The 20,130-nt window shown below is 47.3% G+C and overlaps 1 protein-coding gene across 4 annotated transcripts in view; it reads right to left on the reverse strand.

Moving 5' to 3' along the window:
- Positions 1-20,130, reverse strand: part of DGKD (diacylglycerol kinase delta) — a 1,336,482-nt gene that overhangs the window by 1,084,339 nt on the left and 232,013 nt on the right. For all 4 annotated transcript variants that reach the window (XM_069213762.1, XM_069213763.1, XM_069213760.1 and 1 more), the window contains exon 7: positions 5,853-5,978. In XM_069213762.1, coding sequence (XP_069069863.1) covers positions 5,853-5,978 — 126 coding nt within the window. The remainder of the gene's footprint in view (positions 1-5,852; positions 5,979-20,130) is intronic.

Raw genomic sequence — 20,130 nt, forward strand, 5'->3', positions numbered from 1 at the left:
ACGTTGCCTATGGTGTTGAGAAAGTATGGCAGCCAGGGGCTCCATCGCGAGTGCGAACAGCAGGGATAACCGAGAGCACCCCTGCAGCTTTCCCCGGGTGATGTGGAAAGGCACCGAGCTTGGACATTCACTTGCACCCGTGCCATAGTGTTGGTGTACTGCAGCGCAATCCAGGACATGAATGCTGGGGGGAATCCCATCTGTCACAGTATGACCAGCACTCTAGCGCATCAAAAGCCTTAGCATCTACGAAAATTGTTGCTGCTAAGAGGTCTTGATCAATACTTTGCAGTAGTGCAAAGAGAATGCACAAATTATGTGAGGTGGCCCTCCCAGGGATGAACCCAGATTGGTCCGGCCTCGCCAAGAAGGTCATTAAGAGGCTGAGCCAATATTTTCGCTAGTATTTTGCCATTGTAGTTGATGAGGGTATATATAAACCACAGCTATCTAAGCTGGTTGGCTGTTTGAGTAATGTGATGATCAGGGCATCTCTCATATATGGTGGGATTATTCCATCTCTCTTGGCCTCAGAGTAGATTGCCCCTAGCAGCGGTACAATAATGCATGTGTATGTCTTATAAAAGTCATCTGGTTCGCCGACCGGGTCTAGGGCTTTCCCTGACTGCAACTGTATTAAGGCTTCCCATATCTAGTCGCCCTCAATGTCTGCAGCTAAAAACTCTTGCTGCACATTGCTTATACATCCTAGTGCAACTTCTTCCAAAAGGCTTCAACGTCCACTGACTTCTGTCTGGTTGAAGTGTAGAGCTCTGTGTAGTATGTTGCAACCACCCTAAGTATATCAGAAGTGTCCTGTAGAAGGAGGTTGGTGGCATCCTGTATCCCAAAAACAGTGTTAGCAGAGTGTGGTGCTCATATCATTGTGGCCAAGGTGCGTCCCGGGCGCTCTCCCTCCCCGTAGGACCTAGCTTGCATGTCCTTGCCACGGTAGAGAACTTATCATTAAGCATTTGTCTTGTAGTCAGTCAATGCTGCTCAGAGTTGCTGGGCGATCCCTGTGTTAGGGGACGTTACTAGGACAGTTTCTTAAGAGTGGATGGTAGCCTTCATCTTTTTCAGCATGTCTCGTATGGCTCGGGAGTATCTCCACTCTTAGTCAACAGAGGCCACAAATTGTAACTTTGAAGGCCTCCCATTTCGTACAGACTTTGGGCACTGTATCACGATTATAAGTGAAGAGTTCTGTAATGTCTTGCCGTAATTCATCCCGAAAGGGAGCATCTAAGAGGAGAGTGAGGGACAACTGCCATCTGACTAAAGGCGAGATAGGGGTATGCAGAGAACTGGGGAGTGATCCGAGTAGGTGCGTGCCAAATGCGTAACAATGCATATCCATGGGATGAGGGCATGGGAAATGAGCCAATAATCCAGTCTGGGCCAACTAGCATAAGCCCTAGAGTAAAAGGTCCCCTCCCTATTCTGAGGGTAGAGCCAGCACAAGCCATCCAATAGTGTATGGTCAGACATTATAGCACAGAGGTGACTGGCCGCCGTCCCACAGATAAGTGGTCATCTTATTTAGAGTGACACTGAGCGCTAGATTGAAATCTCCCCCTAGAGTGTGTGTGGATACTATGTCTGCTCTGTGACCGCCAAAAGCGATCAAAGAAGGAGCGATCAAAGAAGGAGCGATCATCCGTGTTAGGACCGTGGCAATTAAAAATGTCGATAGAGGATTGTGTCAATTTGCCCCAGATGATAGTGTACCTTCCCTGTGAATCATACCGGGTCCCCTGAGGCACATACGGCATGCCCCTGCGTACCAAGATAGCTATGCCCCGTGAATATGAGGAGTAAGTGGGGAACTGGAGGTAAGAGGACCAGCATGTGGCAAACGAGATGAGTAAGTTGGCAATGAAGTGGGTCTCTTTCAGTAGTGCCAGATGGATGCTATGTCTATTTAGGTATGCAAGGATATGTCTTCTCTTTTGCTGATCATCAATACACCTTACATTCCATGTAAGACAATTAAGTCCAAGGCCAGGGTCATTAAAGTTAGGGTCAGACATGTCCGTCCGAGTCAACAGATGGGTATGATGTCTCATCCGAGGGACCGAGTTTGGGGAGCATTATCAGCTCGTTCCACCAATGTGAAATTGGTAGTACAAGAAAGCATATGCAGGAAATTAACCAAAACAGCCCCATTCCACCAACCACACACACTCACTGTCCAAACCCGTCAGGAATTACCCAGTCTCCATAAACCCTATTCAAACAACAACAAAAAATGTTAAAGAATGAAAGAGCTGCGATCCTAGTCATATTGGCTGGGAAGCCTTAAACTTGACTCTACACAAGGCGGCAGGGCTTGTAAACACAGGGGTATCCTCTTGGGAGGTCATCGAGAGTCTTGCGGTAATCCCTCATCGAAGCGAGGGTATCCAAGAAGGTCTGCCATTATCCCCAGGTTGCATAGCGGGGTATAGACTCCATTTGTTACAAATATGATAAAGGCTAGTAACACAGTGGATTGTAACAATACAACTAACAGATATATGAGTCTACTGTTACTGTGATATTTGTTGAGTTAGACAGGCCTAGTAGCCCGCATCCAGGGCAGATCTGTACAGAATGGTGGCTGCCAACAAATGCCTGGGAGTTCGGTCATCATCACATCATTCTTAGTACGACATGGGTGAAGAGGGCCAGGAGACTGTGGAATCATAATCTAACGGAGACGTCCGAGAGGCATTGTGCTTCAGAAAATTTCCATATTGCCATGGGGGGGGGGTGAAGATGTGATCTTTGCCCCGGTGGGAAATCCTGAAGTGGGCTGAGTATAGCATCGTAAATGGGATGGTGACTTGACGCGGTTTCTGTTGGATGCTAGCAAACTTCCTGCGGACCTCCTGTACCGCAAATTGTGAAATCCAGTTATACAGAGACCACGCTGCCTTCAAATTGCAGGGTATGCTGTTCACGGGCTTCCCCCAAGGCGACATCCCTGTCTCGGTAGTTCAGGAGGCAGGCGATGATCAGATGGGGGTAAGCACCCAGTGGTTGTCTTGTGGTTGGCGATCTGTGAGCCCTCTCCACGATCAGTAGTTTGGAGAATGGATCCCAGCCAAACAGCATTGCTAGCAGGCGCTCCACAAATAGCTCCATGCAGCCAGAATCCGTTGATTTAGGGATTCCCAAAATGCGTAAATTGTTTCTCCTGGATCAAGACTCAACATCTTCATTTTTGGCCGCTATGAGCCACAGCACTTTCTCCATACTTAAGAGTTACTCACTCCTAGTGTTCACTTTGTGTTCCACAGTGGAGAGCCTGTTTTTGGCTTCTGTTAGGTGTCCTGCCTGTTTTTCTTGCTTGTGTGTGAAAGCGTCCATCCTGGTACACAGGTTGTCCATTTTGTTATCAATGGAGGTTAGAGTATGCTGCATAGCCACTAGAAGTGACTTCGGGCCAGATGTAGCAACGGTTTTATGCGTCGCAAACAGCGATTTTCGCTGTTTGCGACGCGCAAAAACCACATCACAATACCCTATTCCCGTTTTGCGAGTCAGTAACCTGGTTACCGACTCGCAAAACGGGACTGCGAGTCGCAAATAGGAAGGGGAGTTCCCCTTCCTATTTGCGAGTCGCAGCGCGATGCAGGATTGCTTTGTGACCGCGAAAGCGGTTGCAAAGCAATCGCAGTTACCACCAGTGTCACACTGGTGGCAACCCGTTAGCAAAAGGGTTTATTTAAAAGCAGTCACAGACATGGTGGTCTGCTGTCTCCAGAAGGCCACCATCCCTGTGAGTGCTGCGAGTCACAAGGGGGTCGCAAATTGCGACCCACCTCTTTAATATTAATGAGGTGGGCCTTTGCGACCCCCTTGAGAGTCGCAGATGGTGTCAGGGACACCACCCTGCATTCTGAATTGCGACTCGCAATTTGCGAGTCGTAATTCAGGATTTTCCTACATCCGGATCTTCATGTCTTCAGTATCCGAGCCCTCCTCTGATATTGGTTGCTCCTGTGGCCTCAGATCCGAGCTGCTTTCTTGCGCCCTGGCGGCCCACCTGGCGACAAAGTGGAGTTTCATTTGCTGCCCATCTTCTTTCCCCATGGTAACTTGCTGTAATCAAGGATGACCAAAGGGCTCTAGGTAGACTGCACGAGCAGACAGCCCTCTGAGAGCACTGATCCAGGCCAAGTAAAGACAGCACCTCCCACACATCCCGGGTCCCGTCACACCTCAACCAGAGGTGTATGAGCAGGCCCAAATGATGTTGAAGAGCCTCAGAAGCAGGCCACAGCACGATGCAGGCTGGGGCAAGACATGTTTACGTGAGCTGCCTATCCCACAGCAGGCGCAACATGGCCTATCCCAATGCAGATGCGCCATCCAGTAGTGGAAACCGTCAGCTCAGTGGCTCCGCAAGTTACATGCAGGGGATATATTAACCACATAGTCAGTATGCTTCCATGGCCATCTGCTCTGTATGTATCATTTTGGCAACGTTCATGGTAGACCACGAGGTATTTGTACAGTAGAGGACACCAATTTGTAGACCCAGGGTTCTCAGGCATTAGTATTGCACCAGTAAAGCGTTAAGTAGCGTGGTTATCTCCGGCTGTGGTTCCCAAACCATTCCCAGCATGCATCAGTCCGCAATCATGGCCCAGCAGTGTATAGATGGTGGCCCAGGCCCACATGTCAGTCCCGCTCGAACTAGAGTGTCTTAGGAGCAGTGACCCCCCAGCCTATTCCAGGCAATGCACTGCAACAGGAGACCCCAGAGGACTAAACCAGGCCCATGGCCTCAATGAGCTCACATGAAGAGCACTCATGCACATGGGGGCACACACTCCGATCGCCGCAGTCCAGCCCTCAAGGCACCACCATCTCCAGGCCTTCGCCTGCCTCAAGACCTCGGCTCTGCAGCGCAGCAGAAGGTTTCACACCAAGCCTTCTTCGCCAGTACTCGCTCACCTCTTTTTGCTCTGTCAGCGGTCCCGTCATGCTACACCTCCCAAGACAGCACAGGCAGGCAGGGTTTCATCGGATTACAGGTTAGTGCAATGATAGATGCAGAGCCATCGTCTCATATGCAGGAAGGTCAGGCGGCTGGGCCTGCCGTTCTGTTCAGCTGCCATTTTCAGCCCATCACTCTGTGCACAGTATCCGAGCTTGCGCCCCAAATACACCAAAGGTGCAGCTCTGTGTGCCGATTCGCGAAGGCAATCTGATCTCCACAGTTTCAGAATGTCACAGAGACTGAATCAGAAATCTATGTCAAGCCCCATGGGAAGAATTATATCAGATATATGTCCTGGCCGCAGGAGCTTCACAGTAGTGCAGAAATATTGCTTCCTGGCTCTCTAGCTCCCCCCAAGACATAGGTGTTTAATGCTTCAATCATTTGCAACTTTGGGCTAGGCAATTTTTCTTCAGTTTTCTTTTTTTTTTTTTAACTGTGCATTTGGCATCTTGGATTCTCGGATGAAGCAGAAACAGCATTAGAAACGAAGAACAATGGACATGACCATTTCTTTCTCTTTGATAAAGCCATGGGTGACTAAAGCAACAACCATTTAAAATAATATCACAATAAACATGGTCCTTTGATCTTGAGTATTAAACCACAAACAGCCTCTCATTCGTTCCTTATACCATAGACAATGTTGTTCTCCCTTCAGTTTTATATAATCAACAGCGCAGCTCTCTTCAGACTTGCACCATGGGTTGTACTCTTCTAAACATTACCTCACATCACAGACAGTGGCATTATTCCTTTCATGATAGCTTTCCACAAGATACCTTGCTCTCTATCCACAGCCCAGACTCTCATTACTATAACAGCCTTACACCATAGAGTTCATCAATACTTTTGTTACCATAGCTTTGCACCACAGACATCGCCAGTCCTGGAGCCGGAGGACACTACCACATGTCTTTTCACAGACCATGCATTTGGCACTCACTGGAAGATTTCCCTCCAGCCACTGGTGAGGCATTGAGATCTGCAAGGGAAATTAGAATCTTTATTACCACATATGAAAATCCAGATAGAAAGCTCAGAATATTAAAAGGATTAAACTACAAAACATTATGTTAAAGAGTGTCCTCTACAGTAGAAGCCTAACTCCAGAGCTATTTGTTGTGCATCTTGAGCTCAATAGGCCAGACGTAGAAGCAAGACAAGTAATTCCGGTTGAATAAGACATCTTCCTGTTTTAAGAACATCAGTACGTATATTAGGTAGAGTAAGGGCATCTAAAGAGTAAAAGGGTTATACACAATATGCATAGAATTTTACAGATGCTAAAGGAATTCTTTGTGGGGATGAGAAGGTAATGTGCGGTGTCTAAAAGAAAAAGTTATTTTCCTTCAGTAACACTCGTTCTACATAATACCCTATATAACTGCAGATTTTTCACCTTGAGAACACCCCCAGGTGCCAAGCTTAATCTAGAAATTTTCTCAACAGTACTCCTGCACATCGCAAAGTACCACGGTGAGCCTCTGTGTTGCTTTTGTATCATCCCAGTAGTGACAGAGCAGAGCTGCATATATGTCACTCCTACAAGCAAAATTCAGTGCCTTTGAACATGGATCCAGAGCTCTGCTCCATTTTCTTCAGTTTTCAAAGGATTTTTCCAAACTAAAATCCAGTGTGCAAGGGAATGATGGTTGTTGCTTGACTCTTTTCATGTCCTCGGATGCAGAGCACAAAAAAGTTGTCTGTAGCAGTGTGCAGACCTGTATTTTGGGAACTTTTTTAAATGGGTAAACAGACTACTCTTTAGAAATGGGATGAGGGTAGGCAGTGAGGAGCCAGTGCCTAAATAGATTATCCACCAGAGAAAACTTTAACAAAAGTAAGGAACTAGTTTGTCTGATGGATACTTCTCAGTGTAGATTCCTCAGCTTTACAACAGATACCAAAGTAGTGCCTTCGAAGTCTGTGGAGTGGGCTCAGACCAAAAGGGTGAAATGCCCTTTCTGCTGGACCTAGCTGTCAAGGCAGTAGTGCTTCCACAATGTGTGCTACAACATCCATGTCACAGCCTGACAGAGGTCAAGGAAAGGCACTCCACATGCCTATAGAGTGTGGCATCCTTGTCCCTGGTGGAATGGACCTTCAGCCCTTCTGGAAGCTACTGAAGGGCGTTGGTGCAATAGATGTAAAAGCTAAAAGCTCCTTTGGGGTCCAGCAAGTGGTGTCTCTCCTCCTTTTTCTATGGCTGAGGCAAGACAAGGGACTTTGGGAGTGTGATGGATTGTTCAACATGAAAGGGAGTCACGATTTTCAGCAAAAAAACTGCTGGGTCCTCAGCACCAGTTTGCCCGGTGTAGGAAGCTGGTTCTTTAAAAGTGGACCAAAATTAGGTACACTGTGCAAAGAGTCCAAGAAATCACCAGAGGTATCACAGAGGCACAAATGGCATACCAAATGCTCTCCTTTTGGGTAGTGTGATCGAGCGCACACTCAGATTAAGTGAGACACACAAAGAAATCTGAAACCAATTTATAGAAATAATAGCTACTTTTATGTAAACTTTGATACCAAGATCACCAGAATCAGGTGAGTACTTTTTTAGTTATGAATTTAAATAGTTTTCAAAAGTAGGCAGTGCATTTTTCAGGAAGCTGCAATGCAATACTATGGAGAAAAACAAAGATGACATGAGTACAACGACTTACGGGTCCAATCTTCTGGACTTAAGGGGCTTTTGTGGCAAGGTCCAAGGCTTCATCAACAGGTGACGTCGGGAAACTCTGGTGCATTTGGGTGCAGAGGTGTGTTACAGCATCAAGTGTCTCATTCAAGTCTATGGAGGTCGGTCCGGTTAAAAAGTCCCTGCAGGGATGGACTGAAGGGAGAGTCCAGGTTAACCGACAGGGTGGCTCGACCCTTGAGGTCCTCGGGCACGTGGGAACACCATTGGTCAATTCCTCCTCGGGCCGTAGGGCACAGGTGTAGGGGGTCTTCTGGCAGCGGGTCTCAACAGGAGAGGACTGGGGGTCCAGGCCAACCAAGTCAACAAGGTGGGGAGAAGTTAGGACATCCTGGGTTCTCCCCTTCTGGGTCCAGGGCAGAATGGGTGCAGAGGTGTCCTAGGGCGTCAGATTTTGCCTTCTGGTCATTAGCGGTTACAGCTTGATCTGCAGAAACAGTCTGCAGACGCCGTGGTGAAGTCCACAGTGGTGAGCACAAGGTGGGCTTCTTTTCTGGAGGGCCTCGGGCCACGCTGACACCACTGGCCCACTTCAACACGGGCTAGGCGGCTTGGGTGCAGTGGTAATGTCCAGTGTCTGGTTTTTGACCATCCAGTCCTCTCAGGCTTTTCTTGGGTGTCTGCTGATGCATGGGAGCAGCTCCTCTACTCCAAGGGAGTACCTCCTGGCAGTCTGAGGAGCAAGGGCAGCTCTCGCAGTTTTTTGGAGGCTGCAGTAGCAGGTCAGTTACTCCTCAAGGGTCAGGAGGAGCAGGCAGGTTGACAGGGTTGGCGCCAAGTCAGTCGTGCTCCTCGGTTGTCAGTCAATAGGCATCTCATCCACTTCTCCTTTTGAGTCCAGCGAATATCTGAGGATCTGGTATCGAGGATCCCATAAATACTCAATGTAGGGGGCGTTAAGGGAAGTGAATGGTAGTGGCCAATGGGCTGCTTACCCTTATGGTCACTAAACCCCCTAGAGGACCACTTCCTATAGGGAGTGGGCATCACCCTAACCAGAGTTCCTAAATTCCACCACACACAAGATGGCCGAATTTCTAAAGTAGTTTCCACTTCAGGCTGGCCACCCTAGGGGTGTTCCCTGTCTGGAAGTGTGACACACCACCTGCATAGCTAATTTTCCCACCTGTCCAGGTGCCAGATGGGCCCTGAGGCAGGGGAGATGGCATCCTCCACTGAGAAAGGCCAGTTCTGCATATCAAAGTTGGTGGGCTTCTTTGAAGCTCCTGCCTTGGAATGCAGGTCATCCTGTGGGGAGCACTGGGTAACACCTCAGCCTGGACAGCCTTTTGTTTTCTGACCTCTCGAAACTGAGGATCTAACCTTGGGAGGGCAGATTTGTTTCTGCTGGGGGCAATTGGCCAGAACCAGTAGGTGAACTCACCAACAGTTGGGATGTTTTTCAGGGGGCCCCTCTAAGGACCTCTCTGGGTCATTTATTAATAAATCCATCAGTGGAATCAGTGAGAATTTGTTAATACAATATGTTTGATACCAAACATCCCTAGGTTCAGAGAAGCCATCATGTAGCTGGGGAACTTATAATGACCAGTGTCCAGCACATGAATTTAAAATGGCTTCCATGTTCACTTACTATGTCATAGTAGGGGCATATTTGCTCATGCATATATGCCCTCACTTGTAATATATTGCACACTTCCTTAGGGCTAGAGACCTGCTGTAGGGGTAACTTACAGATATTACAAGCAGTGTTTTAGGGACATGGCAGACAAGTATGTGTCATGCAGTGTTTTCAATTTTGGGAGCACCTTGTCACGCAGCCTGCAATGGCAGTCTGCATGAGGTTGGTGCTGGGTCCCTCAAAGAAGCACAAGTTGTGCTGCAGCTCTGAGGAGCCCTCTTTAATACTCATGCCCTAGATACCTGGGGTACAACTTACTAAGGACATGTAGGAAGCTGAAGGGCTTGGCCACTTGGGGATCAAGTAACCAGGGGTCTTGTTGTAGGGAAGGAACACTGACACTGGGGCACCTGGTTAGCAGGAAGCCAGTGCACTTCAGTCTACATTGCATCTAAAAACCAGGCAAAAGGTGTGTGTGTGGGGGAATTACTACCAGAACCCAGCCCCCTACACCTGGGAAAATGTGGTGTTGGGAGGCAGTTTCAAAAGTGCCTGTAGCTCACTCACTTGACAAGCTGAAGTGATGGCAATAAGAAGAAATGTTTGATATTCAGAAGAAGCAAACAACAGCTGTGCACTGCTTCGAAATGGGTACTCATAAAGAACGTCAGGACCAAATTATGGCCCCACAACAGTTTGGGAAGGGACATGGTTGTGAAACCTTTAATAATGCACAACACAGTAGGTGACTGAAACATGGATGTGTGTCCTGAAAACTCATGAAATTCTAAGTGTCTGATAAATAACATTGAATACTGTCCACTGCAAGACCTTGTTGGCCCAACAGTTTGGATTGTAAGAGGTCAGTGTTACGGACTCTACACCAGTCGAACCGGGCTCCATACCGGTCCAACCACCATTCATGATCCACCAAGCACTGCTAGCTGCACTCATCTGCCTGGTGTTTAAAGATCCCGCTGGGTGGTTCATGGTCAGGGAAATGCCCTGAAACCGCAGCCAACTCCTGAGGAACACAGATCTTGGCACAGAGTCTAGGACCCCGTCATTTCTGTTGCAATACCACATGGCGGTGGTGTGATGGACGACAGGAAGGCCAGTCCCAGGTGAATGGCCTACAACTCCAACAGATTGATATTGAGCTAGGTTTCCCAGAGACCCCTGATCACCACCTCCCCAACTCAGCAGTGATGCATCTTTCATCACTATCAGCTCTTGTTGGGGCAGAGAGAGGTGTCTGCAGACACCACTACAGATTTCTTGCAGTTTCCTCTAAAATTTGGATGGAATTCCATAGATTTTCTTGAGGTTGGGCTCACTAAGACTTGAGATTCCACTACAGAGCCCACTTATGCCACGTGGCATAGCCAGCAAGAAGGCAAAATAGTCCAAGAAGTCTCAGAACCTCTCTCATGAGACCGAGGGCTGAAGTTGACACTTCAGGATTATAGCCTGAATGTCCTGGACTTGTTGTGAGGGAGGGAAGTCCCTGAAATCCACTGTATCCAAGACACCTGCCATGACGCAATGCCCCAATGAAGGAGCCTGGTGTGACTACAGCTCATTGATTGAGAAAACCAACAATGTCAGGAGGTCGTCCTCAGCTGACTGTGGTGAACTTGGCTTCAATAGCCAGTCATCGAAGTAAGGGCAAACTGGAACACCAACCTCTCAAGTTGGGCGTTGACTGCCACTATCACTTTTGTAAACACTTGAGGGGTGCTGGTGAGGCCAAAGGGGAGCGTGGCATACAGAAAATGCTCCTGGCTCACCTTGAACTAAAGGTAACGTTTGTGGGACTACAGGACAGGTATATGCATGCCCAGGGCTACCATCCACTCACCCGGGTCCAGAGCAGACAGAATCTGGGCCAACGTCATGATTTTGAACCTGTCTTTCAGATGGGGAAGATCTGAATTAGGACAGAAGTACCGTACTTCTACAGCAAGAAGAAATAGCATGAAAAAACACATACCTATCGCTGATACAAGAACCCTCTCAGTGGCACTTTTGGAAAGTAGGGCAAGCACACAGAAAGGTGCTCTGATGTGGGAGGAAGCTGTGGTGGGTCGGAAAGGAACGGAATAACCCTGCTGAATCATTTGGATAGCCCACCTCTTGAATATGACAGTTTGTCATCCTTGGACAAAAGTGCTTGATCTTACTTCACAGACGGTGGGTATGTGTGGTAAGGACAAACCAAAGCAGAGTGACACCTGATGCTGCAGGATAAGGGAAGGGGAACTGGGAAGATGGGTGCCCTTGGGGACCTGTAAGATGCCTGCCTAATCACAGTCACTGGCCACAAAAGAAGTGAAGTGACTGCTGTGAAGGGTGGAGGAGCATGGTGCTGCCTATACTCCCACCCCATTGAGTAGCCAATGAAAGGCTGAAAGGGGAAGGAAAACTGTCCGGCACTTATTTGGAGTGCTAAAGCACTTACTGAAGCCCAGTTCATCTTAAAATGTATTAGGGAGGAGTCAGGTTTTTGACAAATAAGCAGGATACATCCAAGGACATATCCATAAGGGATGCTTGCACACCTCCTGAAAACCCAGTGGGCAGCATGCACGCATGGTGATTGAGCACCGTGCTGGTGCCAACTACTCTCCCTAAGCAATCTGGCATATCCACGTCAGCACAAGTGACATATTTGGCTGCAGTCTGAACGTTTTGAAGGGTCTGAATCAGGGAGGTCCTAAATTCTTCTGGAACAGCTGGCAAGATCTCACTGACCATGTCCCAGAAAGCACGGCTATATTGGTCGAGAAGGCACACTGCAAGACTTTTTACAAGGACCGTAGGTCTTCTATTGAAGGTATATCAAAACCCGAATTAACAAAGGGGTCTTGTCTGTTTTGTTTTTTTGACTGTTACTTCAGAAGCAGAGTTAGCTCATAAACTTAAATACCTTCTACCTTCCTACATCTTGTGTTGACTACATAATCAGCACACAGCTGTAGGACACTAACCTCAAACAAACGTCTCAGAAACTAATGGACAAGTTACTTACCTTCCGGTAACGCCTCATATAGTAGAGACATTATTTAGTTGCAGATTACATACCTTAGAACTTTCCATAGGAGTCAGTCTGAACACAGAGATTTTTCTTTTGCAGTACCCCTGCGCACCGTTAGGTGGCATCGATCAGCTCTGCGTCCGTCACCAGCGTTGTTCTGCACAGGATGAGACATTGCCAGAAGCACAGAGCCATGACAAACACAGACCACTGGTGCATCAAAACTAGGGCCCTGAAAGGGGAAGTCTCTATCCCTAGAAATCAGTTTGCAGAGCGATGAGGATGGGTGGGTCGGTAAGGAATCTGCAGCTGGATATGGCATTACGAAAGGTAAATAACTTGTCCATCTGATAGAGACATCTAGTTGCACATTCCTTACCTTAGAGCAGCTACCCAAGCAATGCCATCCCCGGAGATCAAACCAGAAAGTCCTGAAGGACCGAACGGGCAAAGTGCCTGTCAGTACGGGCCTGATTGGTCCAGGCAGTAGTGTTTGGTAAACGTGTGCAGGGATGCCCATGTTGTCGCCTGGCAGATGACCAGGACCAGAACTCTGCGTGCTAACGCAGTGGTTGCAGCTTTAGCTCAGGTGAAATGACCATGCAAGCCTTCAGAGGGTTGATTCTTAGACAGTGTATAGTGCATTTTAAAACAGAGTATGATCCATCTGAAGGTGGTTCTCTTATGCACTGCCCGACCTTTCTTTGCTCCCACATAACCAACAAAGAGTTGATCATCTACCCGGAACTCTTTGATACGATCAAGGTAGAATGCCCTGGCTCTTTTTGGGTATAGCTGGTGGAGTCTCTCCTCTTCCTTAAAAAGATGTGGGGGTGCGGAAAAAGTAGGCAAAGTGACAGTTTGGCCTACATGGAAGGGAATAACCACTTTCGGGAGAAAGGAGACCCGTGTGTGAAGCACCACTGTGCCAGAATAGACGGAAAGATAGGGTGGTTGGATGATAATGCCTGCAGCTCATTCACCCTGAAGGCAGATGTAATGGTCACAAGGAAGCTTATTTCAAAGTGAGAAGCCTACCCAGGGCCAACAAAAGTATGAACAAAAGAAGAAGCGCAGAGAGAATGGCAGAGAGAGGTCAACAGACTTGTCTGTGCACTATGCCACAAATTTCTTCGAACAGGCGTATACTGCTTTGGTGGAGGGACACCTGGCTGCCAAGATAACATTACAGACCTCAGACGGAAGATAAAAAGCTATCAATTTCCACCACTCAATCTCCACGCAAGAAGGCAGAGACTGAACAGGTTTGAGTGGAGAGCCCTGCCCGGCTGCTGTGACATAAGATCCTCCAGACGAGGTAGTCTGATAGGAGGATCGATAGGCATGCCCAATAGCTCAGGATACCAGACTCGTCGTGCTCAGTCTGGAGCCACAATGATTTCTTGGGCTCAGGCTTCTTGATCTTCTTGAGACCTCTGGGTAGAAGTGTTATGGGCGGAAAGGCATACAGCAGGCCTGTGCTCCACGCAAATAAAAAAAAGCGTTGCTGAATGAGTGCCCACTTGGAAACTCCCAACGTGCAATACTGCTGACACTGCACATTTTCTACAGAGGTAACCAGATATAACCAAGGCTCTCCCCACGGCTGAAAGAGACTTTGTGCCACCTCCAGGTGGAGACCTCACTTGTAATTAACTAAACATTGTCGACAAAGTTTCTCCGCTCTGACGTTCAGAGAGCCTGCCAGATGCTGAACCACTAGGGGAATGCCCCATTGTTCCAGCCATGTCCAGAGGCGCAGAGTCTCTTGATAAAGGGTTCACGACTTCACACCCCCCTGCTTTTTTTTAGTACCACATGGCAGTGTTGTAATCTGTGAACACCTGCACTACCTTCCCTTTGAGAGAGGAGGAACTACTTTCAATGCTAGTCTGATCACCCGCAGCTCCAACAGGTTGATGTGGAGTCCGGACTCCGCTGGAGACCAGATGCCTCTAATCTCCAGCTCTCTTAGGTGGCTGCCCCATCCCAAGCATGAGGCATCTGTCACTACAGTAAGATCTGGTTGGGGAAGGGAGAGGGATCTGCCTCTGACCCAATCGCGATTCATTAGTCACCACTGCAGATCTTGCGCAGTTCCCTCTGAGATCTGGACCCTGTCAGAGAGATTAACCTGATGCTGCGCCCACTGAAACTTCATGTCCCACTGAAGAGCCCGCATGGTCCATCTGTCACCAGCAGGATGCAGGAGGCCATGAGGCCCAGAAGCCTCAGTGTCTTTCTCACCAAAATCCAGGATAGGGGCTGACACACTGGTATCAATCCCTGAATATCCTGGACTCGCCGCTCGGGAGGATAGCCTGAAACTGCAATGTGTCCGAAACAGCTCAAATGAAAGACTGTCTGAGAGGGAGTCAGCTGTGACTTTGGCATGTATATAGTGAGCCCCAGCGATGCAGGAGGTCCGCTATAGTCTGGACGTGGGAGATGACAGCCTGGGGAGAGACCGCCTTCAATAGCCAGTTGTCGAGATAATGGAAGACTGAAACCCCTGATCTGTGCAGGTGAGCTGCGGCCACCAGTACCACCTTGGTGAACACCCGAGGGGGGCTGGTAAGAACAAAGGGGAGCATGTTGAACTGAAAGTGCTCATGGCATACCGTGAACCACAAGTAAGATCTGTGGGCAGACAGGACAGAAATGTTAAAGTAAGCGTCCTGCAAGCCCAATGCTACCATCCAGGGCAGATAGAACCTAAACAGGAGTGAGCATTTTGAACTTATTGAGGAAGAGATTGAGGGACCAAAGGTCTAGTACAGGGCAGAGACCCTTGTCCTTTCTGGGCACCAGAAAGTAGCAGGAATAACAACCACAATCTACTTCTGGCATAGTGACCCTCACTATGGCTCCCTTGGTCAAGAGAGACAAATCCTCCTCAAGGAGAAGTGACAAGTGATCCAATCATAGGATGGTGGCATGGATGGAGTGGTAGTCTTGAAGGGGAGGGAGTAGACCCTTCCAACTATCTGCAAAACCCACTTGTCTGACGTGATGGACTGCCAGCAGAGCAGGTGATGGTGAATTCTGCCTCCCACTGGCCCCTGGAGGGGAATCATCAGATTAGGAAGGTTTGGAGGCAGCTGGTCCTCTTCAGCATTGCAAAATCTTCTTCTGCGACTCTTGCATTTGCCAAGGCCTGTTGGTAGTTTCCCAGCACCACTGACTGACTGCACCACGACCACTGATGTGGGACATCACTTGTATCACATCTGGAACTCCTCTTCCGCTCCTATGCTGCACTGCTGACTTTCTTCATCCACCGTTGACCTGGTCCTGCATTCACAGATGAGTGGGTAGTGGCTCCTGCCACAACCGGACATTCCAACTCAAACTGGACTTGGTCCTCTTCTGTCAGGATCCACCTTTGGTTTCTTCCAGTCGTGTGTGGGTCTAGCACAGTACTTTTCCAAAGTTCTTCTGTGGGTTGGGGGGAAAACCGGGTACTTACCTCTTCTCTCCAGGTCAAAGGGGGGCATCCTGGTACTTACCTTTAAGGGTCCCTAGTCCCTGCAGCTCCCCTCTACATATTCCACTTCCTAGAGTGGGGGACTGCATATCACATTCCACTTACTTAGTATATGGTTTGGTCTCCCCCTTCACTATTTTCTATTCTTTTATTATTTGTTGTTGCTTCCTATGATAATCACTGACTTCTAATGTGTATATACTAGTGGGTTTACTCACCTCCTAGTGGGGTATTGCCTATACAGTATTTTAGTATTTGTGTCATGATAATAAAGTACTTTTATTTTTGTAACACAGTGCTGTTCTTTCATGTGTGTAAGCGCTGTGTGACTGTAGTGGTATTGCATAAGCTTTGCATGTCCCCTCGATAATTCGTAGCTGCACATCCACAGCTACCTCTATAGATCCCTGGCTTCCAAGACAATGTCTACACCCCACTAACAGGGGATACCTGGACGTGGTATAAGGTGATAACACCATAGGTGCTCACCACACACCAGGCCAGTTCCTGCAGGAACCGCAACTGGACACTTCAGGAACCGACAAGACAGCAACTCCCTGGACGACCTCGTCTTGCAACATTATTTACCCTGCTCCTTTCAGCAACTGCAACATTTCCACGGCTATGCATCTTCTGGGGTCGGCAAGACTTCAGCTGCACCAAGAAGTAAGAAAGAATCTCGGGAGCCCTTGCCTCTCCTTGAAGGACAGTAACCCTGTGCACTGTGACTCTTGCAGCAACCAAGGTTTGTTGCTCCAAGGGATCTTCAGCCTCCGAGTAGCCCCAGCCCCCCGCACTTCACCCTTGTAAGTAGTCTCTCCTGTGCATGTGAATCTGCAGTGTCTCATGCCACGAACAGATGTACACTGGGTAAGTGACATTTTCCGTTCGGTGGCATGTGTAGCTGCAGATACACAAGCTGTGCATAGACTAGTTATCTCCCCAAAAAGCAGAAGTTTAGCCTGTAGGAGTTGAAGTTGTCTGAAATAATGTTCTTAATACAGCCTGTCCTACTGTGGCTTGTTGTGTTGCTAACACGTCTACACAGTAATGCTTAGTAAATGTATGTGGCGTAGACCAGGTGGCTGCCTTACAAATTTCTGTCATTGGTATATTCCCAAGAAAAGCCATTGTGGCGCCTTTCTTTCTAGTGGAATGTGCTCTTGGTCTAATAGGTAATTCTCTTTTTGCTTTAATGTAGTAAGTTTGAATACATTTAACAATCCATCTGGCAATGCCTTGTTTGGATATAGGGTTACCTGCATGAGGTTTTTGGAAAGCTACAAACAATTGTTTTGTTTTACAAAATTGTTTCGTTCTGTCAATGTAATACATTAGTGCTCTTTTTATGTCTAATGTATGCAAGGCCCTTTCAGCTACCGAGTCTGGTTGTGGAAAGAAGACTGGGAGTTCCACAGTTTGGTTTAGATGGAATGGTGATATGACCTTTGGTAAGAATTTTGGATTTGTACGGCGAACCACTTTATGTTTATGTATTTGTATAAAGGGTTCTTGAATAGTAAATGCTTGTATTTCACTCACTCTTCTAAGTGATGTGATAGCTATTAGAAAGGCTACTTTCCAAGTCAGATATTGAATTGGACAAGAATGCATGGGTTCGAATGGTTGGCCCATGAGTCGTGTTAATACAATATTAAGGTTCCACAAAGGTACTGGTGGTGTCCTTGGGGGTATGATTCTTTTTAGTCCCTCCATAAATGCTTTAATGACTGGGATTCTTAAAAGTGATGTTGTATGTGTAATCTGAAGATAGGCAGATATTACAATGAGATGGATCTTAATGGAAGAGAATGCTAGATTAGACTTTTGTAAGTGATATAAATAGCTTACAATGTCCTTTGTGGAGGCATGTAGTGGTTGAATTTGATTAGTGTGGCAGTAGCAAACGAATCTCTTCCATTTGTTTGCGTAACAATGTCTTGTTGTAGGTTTTCTGGCTTGTTTAATGACCTCCATACACTCTTGTGTAAGATTTAAATGTCCGAATTCTAAGACTTCAGGAGCCAGATTGCTAGATTGAGTGATGCTGGATTCGGGTGTCTGATCTGTTGTTTGTGTTGTGTTAACAGATCTGGTCTGTTTGGTAGTTTGATGTGGGGTACTACTGATAAGTCCAACAGTGTTACGTACCACGTTGGCGAGCCCAGGTTGGTGCTATGAGTATGAGTTTGAGTTTGTTTTAACTTAGTTTGTTGACCAGATAAGGAATGAGTGGGAGAGGGGGAAAAGCGTAAGCAAATATCCCTGACCAACTGATCCATAGTGCATTGCCCTTGGACTGAGGGTGTGGGTACCTGGACGCGAAGTTTTGGCATTTTGCGTTTTCTTTTGTTGTGAATAGGTCTATGTTTGGTGTTCCTTAGCGGTGAAAGTGATCCTGTAGGATCTGGGGATGTATTTCCCATTCGTGAGTTCGCTGGTGATCTCGACTGAGATTGTCGGCTAACTGATTCTGAATGCCTGGTATGTATTGTGCTATTAGGCGAATGTGGTTGTGAATTGCCCAATGGCAAATCTTTTGTGCTAAGAGACACAGTTGTGACGAGTGTGACCCCCCTTGTTTGTTGAGATAGTACATTGTTGTCATGTTGTCTGTCTTGACAAGAATGTGTTTGTGGGCTACTAGTGGTTGAAACGCTTTTAATGCTAGAAAAACCGCTAGCAGTTCCAAGTGATTTATGTGAAGTTGTTTTTGTTGATTGTCCAACTGACCTTGTATGCTGCGATTGTTGAGGTGTGCTCCCCACCCCACCATGGAAGCATCTGTTGTGATAACAGCTTGAGGCACTGGGTCTTGGAATGGCCGCCCTTTGTTTAAATTTATTGGGTTCCACCATTGAAGCGAGGAGTGTGTTTGGTGGTCTATCAACACTAGATCTTGAAGTTGACCCTGAGCTTGTGTCCATTGTTTTGCTAGGCACTGTTGTAAGGGCCGCATGTGTAATCTTGCATTTGGGACAATGGCTATGCACGAGGACATCATGCCTAGTAGTTTCATTACAAACCTTACTGTGTAGTGTTGGTTCGGTTGTATGCTTGATCTTACATTTTGGAACGATTGGACTCTTTGTGGACTTGGAGTGGCAATTGCCCTTTGTGTGTTGAGTGTTGCTCCCAAGTATTGTTGTATTTGGGATGGCTGCAGATGTGATTTCTGATAATTTATAGAGAACCCCAGTTTGTGTAGAGTTTCTATGATGTATTGTGTGTGAAGAAGACACTGTTGTTGAGTGTTGGTTTTTATTAGCCAGTCGTCTAAATATGGGAATACATGCATGTGCTGTCTCCTTATGTGAGCAGCTACTACTGCTAGGCATTTTGTGAATACCCTTGGGGCTGTTGCTATTCAGAAAGGTAGCACTTTGAATTGATAGTGTATGCCGTGCATTACAAACCTTAAGTATTTTCTGAGAGAAGGATGGATGGGTATGTGGAAATACGCATCCTTGAGATCCAATGTTGTCATGTATTCCTCCTTTTTTAATAAGGGAACTACGTCTTGAAGTGTTACCATGTGGAAGTGGTCTGATTTGATAAAGAGATTCAGTGTTCTGAGATCTAAGATAGGTCTTAATGTTTTGTCCTTTTTTGGAATCAGGAAATATAGTGAGCAGACGCCTGTTCCTTTTTGATGATTGGGTACGAGCTCTATTGCTTGTTTTTGTAGTAGTGCTTGGATCTCTATTTGTAATAGGTCTAAGTGTTGTTGGGACAGTCTGTGCGTTTTGGGTGGCACATCTGGAGGGAATCTCGTGAATTCTATGCAATAACCATGTTGGATAATTGATAGGACCCATGCGTCTGTGGTAATAAGTGTCCAGTTTTGGTAGTATGTGGTTACTCCCCCCCCCCCCGACTGGTGACAAGTGTTGGGGTGTTGTGACATTGAAGTCACTGCTTGGTCTGGCTTGGTTTGGTTGTTTGGAATTTTCCCCTTCGTCTTGGGAATTGTCCTCTATAGGAACCACTAAACCCTCCCTCTTGGTATTGTGCCTGTTGGGTCTGGTTTGAGAGGTGGAAGGCTCAGTTGTTTGTTGCTGAAACCCTCCTCTGAATTGTGGTTTTCTAAAGGTGCCTCTGACTTGTGGGGAATAGAGCGCGCCCATGGCTTTGGCCGTGTTTTTCATTTTTTCAAAGGCTGTATCGACTTCCGGCCCAAACAACTGTTGTTGATTAAACAGCATATTTAACACCACTTGTAGAATCTCTGGTTTGAATCCAGAACTTCTCAGCCATGCATGTCTGCGAATGGTCACAGCCGTGTTGACAGTCCATGCTGCCGTGTCTGCCGAGTCTATTGGTGTTC

The sequence above is a fragment of the Pleurodeles waltl genome, chromosome 11 (genome assembly GCF_031143425.1).
Source record: "Pleurodeles waltl isolate 20211129_DDA chromosome 11, aPleWal1.hap1.20221129, whole genome shotgun sequence".
Lineage (NCBI taxonomy): Eukaryota > Metazoa > Chordata > Amphibia > Caudata > Salamandridae > Pleurodeles > Pleurodeles waltl.